General features: G+C 39.9%; 2 protein-coding genes across 2 annotated transcripts in view; both read left to right on the forward strand.

Annotated features, from left to right (window-relative positions):
• The window catches only part of slc38a2 (solute carrier family 38 member 2), a gene marked incomplete in the record, with an annotated part of 59,231 nt that extends 54,989 nt beyond the window's left edge, over positions 1-4,242 (forward strand). Inside the window, 1 exon segment of the mRNA XM_005942919.3 lies at positions 3,681-4,242.
• On the forward strand, positions 2,503-4,242 carry LOC121815312 (sodium-coupled neutral amino acid transporter 2-like). Its single transcript, XM_042225666.1, has 4 exons — positions 2,503-2,811; positions 2,908-3,043; positions 3,141-3,238; positions 3,591-4,242. Exons 1-4 carry the CDS (start codon positions 2,797-2,799, stop codon positions 3,750-3,752), a joined length of 411 nt encoding a protein of 136 aa, XP_042081600.1. The 5' UTR covers positions 2,503-2,796; the 3' UTR covers positions 3,753-4,242.
• Positions 4,243-5,290: the final 1,048 nt, after the last annotated feature.

A 5,290-nucleotide genomic window follows, 5' to 3' on the forward strand; every position in this document is an offset into this window, starting at 1 on the left:
TGTGTGTGTGTGTGTGTGTGTGTGTGTGTGTGTGTGTGTGTGTGTGTATGAACATAAATCAACATACTTAAAATGTAATTTGTTTTCTTTTCCATCAGTCTCAGTCCCTCCAGCTTGTCCAAATAATTTCTTTCCAAATCATTAACCTGTCTTTTAGACCCCATTCCTACAAAACTGCTCAAAGAAGTCTTGCCGTTAATTAATGCTTCAATCTTAAATATGATCAACCTATCTCTAATAATCGGCTATGTACCACAGGCCTTCAAGTTAAACCTTTACTTAAAAAGCCATCTCTAGACCCAGCAGTCTTAGCTAATTATAGGCCAATCTCCAACCTTCCTTTCATATCAAAAATCCTTGAAATAGTTGTCAAACAGCTAACAGATCATCTTCAGTCAGGTTTCAGAGCTCATCACAGCACAGAAACAGCTTTAGTGAAGGTTACAAATGATCTCCTTATGGCCTCTGACAGTGGACTCATCTCTGTGCTTGTCCTGCTAGACCTCAGTGCAGCGTTCGATACTGTCGACCATAATATCCTATTAGAGCGATTAGAACATGCTGTAGGTATTACAGGTACTGCGCTGCAGTGGTTTGTATCATATCTAATAGACTCCAATTTGTGCATGTAAATGGAAAGTCCTCTTCACACACTGTCAAGAGATTTATTCTAAATGACACTTTTTCAGCTGAGAGTCAGAGAGTGGAGACACACACGCTGCAGATTTTACTTGCAAGGGCGGTCACAGAGCGCTCACATCAGAGTGGGGGTCCTGTGAAGTGCGCTCTGTTACCGCTCTGGTCTTTATTTATATACAAAAAGTAATACAATAGTGAATACATCTGTTCATAGACAGAGGAATGTTAGTGCATATGCAGGTGTGTGTGTGTTGTGGGACTCAGAAGGGAGTGGAGACAAGAGTGGTTCAGCTCTTATTATCGCTGTGGGAAGAAACTAAGAAAGAGAACAGAACAAGTTTTTGTAGTGAACAACAGTCTAACACATCTAAAAGGTCATCATGCAGTATTCTATCATATGCAAACTTATATCATTAAAAGATTATACTGACTACTAAATACAATTTTCCATTGACATTCCCTCCTGTTGTCACGTATAACTTTTAAGTTAGATATCAGTATGTAACATCTTGTTGTACATTTTCTGTCACACCATCATTAATCACACAAAGTCTTCATGTTCCAACAGGTCGGAGTCATCATCATCATCATTTGTCACGGCTATGTATGCAGCAACAGTGGAAACAATTATGCGGTTAATCATGAGTTTTAAACATGGCAGGATACATGTTACAAAAACACAAAATAAAAGTGTAAATACTCCAACTCCAATGAGTAGTCTTTTTAGCCAGCGTAGCAACAGAGCCGTAAGCGTAAACCTGCTCGGGAGCAGGTTTACTTTATGTAAACAGGATTAGATCGCAGCCACGCAGGTATGTCCGCTTCATTTATACGAAAGCAACACTGTTTCACCATAAATAAATATTATCAATGTAACTGAAGATAATGCAGCACTTGATCCATTTATTGATTTCACACAGAAACATACAGGTCATATCCTAAAAAAGGGAAATGAACTATTAACATTCTATTACATGTATGTGATTATTACAGATGTAATTCATATTTCAGAGTAGTAATTGTAAATTACTTCGTGTAATCAAGATGAGAGACCACGGCTATAAAAGCGAAGGTGGATTTGGGAAGTCTGTCGCAGCCATGTCCTGTCCGTTTACGCGACCAACCCATTGCAGAAGGTGCAAGATTGATAAGGAGAGTTTTCAGACTTCAGCATATATTGCGGGATAGACAGGATCCCTCAGCTCAGCGCGACAGTGTGCTCATTGAGCGATATCGATTTTCCCGTGAGGGTATTATTCACTTAACCAACTTGTTGACGAGGGGGTGCAGGACCACCACCTGTCTTCTTCTGCTCTGCCCTTTTCTTGGTTGCTGTTATGAACAAACAAACAGATTATTTCAGGGTCTCTTTCCAAGAGACGAAAAGCAATATAAGTGATAAATATTACCATTCTATCGAATATTCTTATATTTCACTTTTACTTGTTCCCATGTTCTAGTGGGTCCTGTTGGGGCTCTAATGTGAAAGGGGATATAATATAATATAATGTAATATAATATTGGATAATATAGTGTGATATGAAATTACTTACGAGTTTAATTTGTCAGCAACTTTCTGCCAGCCCTCTCTCCTTGCTTTTGCGGCCTTTGCAGTGTTCCCTTGCGTTCTGATTAAACTCTGAAACTCCTGAAATCCCTCACTCATGAGTTCTTGCTCTGCTGCCGAAAAATACCGAACGCGCTCCTTCGACATTTTCGCCGACCAATCAAAGGGTTGCCGATCAATGTTTCTACTATCGATGCGTAGCCCCTGTTACGACACCCAGTGATCTCACATTACTTCATCCACCTGTACTAATCGTCAACAGCAGGTGTGTTCGGAGAACCGGATTAGCGAGCTCACGGTTAGCGCGATGATTTGATCTTGGATGTAGTAAGCGACGTACGAAGAACGGGCCCCGGGTGGACTGGTGTCAGAATAATAACCTGTCTCTAAATGTTCAGAAGACTAAAGAAATGGTTGTTAACTTCACGAAGAGTTCAACGACCCTGCTTGTAGTCGGGATGAGTCGACATTGCGAAACGATATTAGTTTGACCCACTTAAATACTCCTAAAACAACATAGAAGCCACCAGAGAATTTAGGTGGTGTGTGGAAGTAAACTTCTTTTGCTTAAATATACATGTAACGAAAAAATGTTGTTCTTCCCTGTAAGTTTGAAAAAAATGTTAGGGATTGTAAAACATGAATCCCAACAAATAATAGGTCGTGTGGAATAACCTCCCTGTGTCTTTCTCATTGTGCAGATTCGTACCACTGTCAACCACCTCCTGTGCCCTTCTAAGGGATTCAGCTGGGTTCGTCACACTCCCATCACTGTGTTCTTGCTGGCTGGCACAAATGCCCTGGTTATTTTCGTTCCCACCATCTTTAGACTTATAGGTATATGTCTGCATGCAAGATATTGTAATAACATCTTAAAGAGCAACAGTAAAAGAAAGGATTGTGACTAAAATGCCAAATGTCTTTACAATGTCAGACATTTCTGCTGCTGCCATGCTCATCTTCATCCTGCCTTCAGCTTTCTACATCAGACTGGTCAAGAAAGAGTCCATGAAGTCTAGGCAAAAGATCGGGGTAAGATGGAGTTCGATGAAATGAACAGTTTTGGAACTTCACACTTATTTGTTTCCTTGCCAAGAATTCGACATGGTTGTAGCTGCAGTAATTAGCCCTTTAGTTTAACTTCATATTAAGCAAACAATCTTATGTTTTATTGTTTTTTCATTAATTATCATATTTTAATTACAAAATAGCACAGTGCAACAAACTAATACTATATCTTCTGCATTGCTAAACTAAAGTAAGATAATTAGCTTCATACTGAACCAAAGACAACAAATTACACATTTGTTGAACTGTGAAAGGTTTCATTTAACTTGGTGTGAATGAACTCATTAGCTAACTGTGATCTTATTTTCCTCTCTAGGCAAGCCTCTTCCTCCTCATCTGTATCACGGTCATGTCCAGCAGCATGATCCTCATCATTCTGGACTGGATCAAGAACGCCACAAGCGAGGTCTCTCCTGAAACTGTATTTAGTCTTTATAACCTGCTGAAGGTCTGCGCAGCGACAACACTACTGCTTTGAGAAGGCCTGCGAGCCTCCCGGTTCCACTTCCCCCACTCAGGGGTTGTGGGAAACTTGAAATTTTTTCTTTATGGGAGAATACTTTGAATTTTGACCACATGCCGTGGTTATAAGATACCTGTTAAACTTGCAAAAAAAAAACAACCTAAGAAACAACTAAAAACAGGTTGCACTCTTGAACACCTTCAACCAAACAATAACGAACAAGAGAGCTCGACGCGGATTCCTTCCCACCGAGTGGAGAGCCTGTTGTAGATGGCACACTGTGCTTCCAACATTCACACGTCACCGAAATGTTGTCATCTATTTATGGAAGACCGGAGATGTGCAGAAAATGTTGTTTCTGCACATCTCCGCTTGAGAGTACGTCAACCAACTCTTGACCTCAGCAGCAAAGAGGGCTTTGCCCACCAGTGTTACACTGTTGTTTCAATGAAACACTATGTATATCCTGTAATTACGGTCCAAATAAATCAAAGACAAATGGTAACTTGAGCAATGTACACTCTTTCTTGTCCACTGTCAGGCTGGTTTTATGTTTTGTCTTTTTGACTTGTGGCCTAAGAACCTAAAAAAACCTCCAAGCTAAAGCCAACAACAGAATGTGGAAGAACTATGTTTAGTTGTTTTTTTTTAATCTCCAAAACACTTATGCACCGTGCTAAAGAGAGAGACCAAGTTCAGCTTAGACCCAGGCCATATTTTGCTGTAATACCATTCTGTACCATAAGATGGTGCAGCAGGTCAATGTAAAATTTATTATCAATGAAAATAAATTTTTATTTACAACAGTGTGAGAAAAGGAAAAGCTTCATGAGGGGAAAAGTGCAGTTAAAAAAACAAAAAAACAGCAACAGCCCTTTTAAAAATTAAAAACACTGCCCACTGGTGGATGAAGTTTTAGTTGCAATTTGCAAAAAGTACCTTTGAGGGCTTTGTTTTAGAAATGTAAGCCAATCAATGCCTGTAGGAGGCAGTGTTTAATTCAAATAAAAGAAAAGTTAAAACACACACGTCTTTCAGATTCTTTAGTATTTAACAAAGTGAGTGTTTGTTCACATGGAGACAACTTCAACTCCACTGTCTTTTAACAATGAAGCAGTGGGCTCAGATAATTTTGAGTTTTAGTTTATTTCTCCAGAGAAAGATTTCTGCAGAGCTGAAACACCAGCTTGACAATGCTGCCCCCAAGCTGACAGAGGTTGACATTGTGCTCCAAGGATCAGACACCGAGGTTCATCCATGGCACCAATTCAGTTGGCTTAAGCGCTGTGTGTGTGTGTTTAGGCCAAGGAAGATGAGTTTTTCACTGCAACTTGTTTTACTGAAGCTATGCAAGTGTGTTGAGACTTCATTTCAGGATTTGTGTGGTGTGTACCCTGAATAGTTTTAAGGGGCAGGTCAAAATGAAACTTCATTCTGATGCAAGAATACCTTTAACAGCTGGTCAATCTGCCATCGTAACTGAAAGTCCAGAGGTTACGTTTCTGATATTTGCAGGGTTTGACTGCCATTTTTTAACCACAAATTTGGGGGGG

The sequence above is a fragment of the Haplochromis burtoni genome, unplaced genomic scaffold (assembly GCF_018398535.1).
Source record: "Haplochromis burtoni strain Fernald_Lab_line unplaced genomic scaffold, NCSU_Asbu1 Contig_178, whole genome shotgun sequence".
Taxonomy (NCBI): domain Eukaryota; kingdom Metazoa; phylum Chordata; class Actinopteri; order Cichliformes; family Cichlidae; genus Haplochromis; species Haplochromis burtoni.

Coding starts and splice junctions, on each gene's coding strand:
- LOC121815312 (XM_042225666.1), top strand. Junction 3,044..3,140: donor CACCATCTTTAGACTTATAG/GTATATGTCTGC, acceptor TTACAATGTCAG/ACATTTCTGCTGCTGCCATG. Junction 3,239..3,590: donor AGTCTAGGCAAAAGATCGGG/GTAAGATGGAGT, acceptor TTTCCTCTCTAG/GCAAGCCTCTTCCTCCTCAT.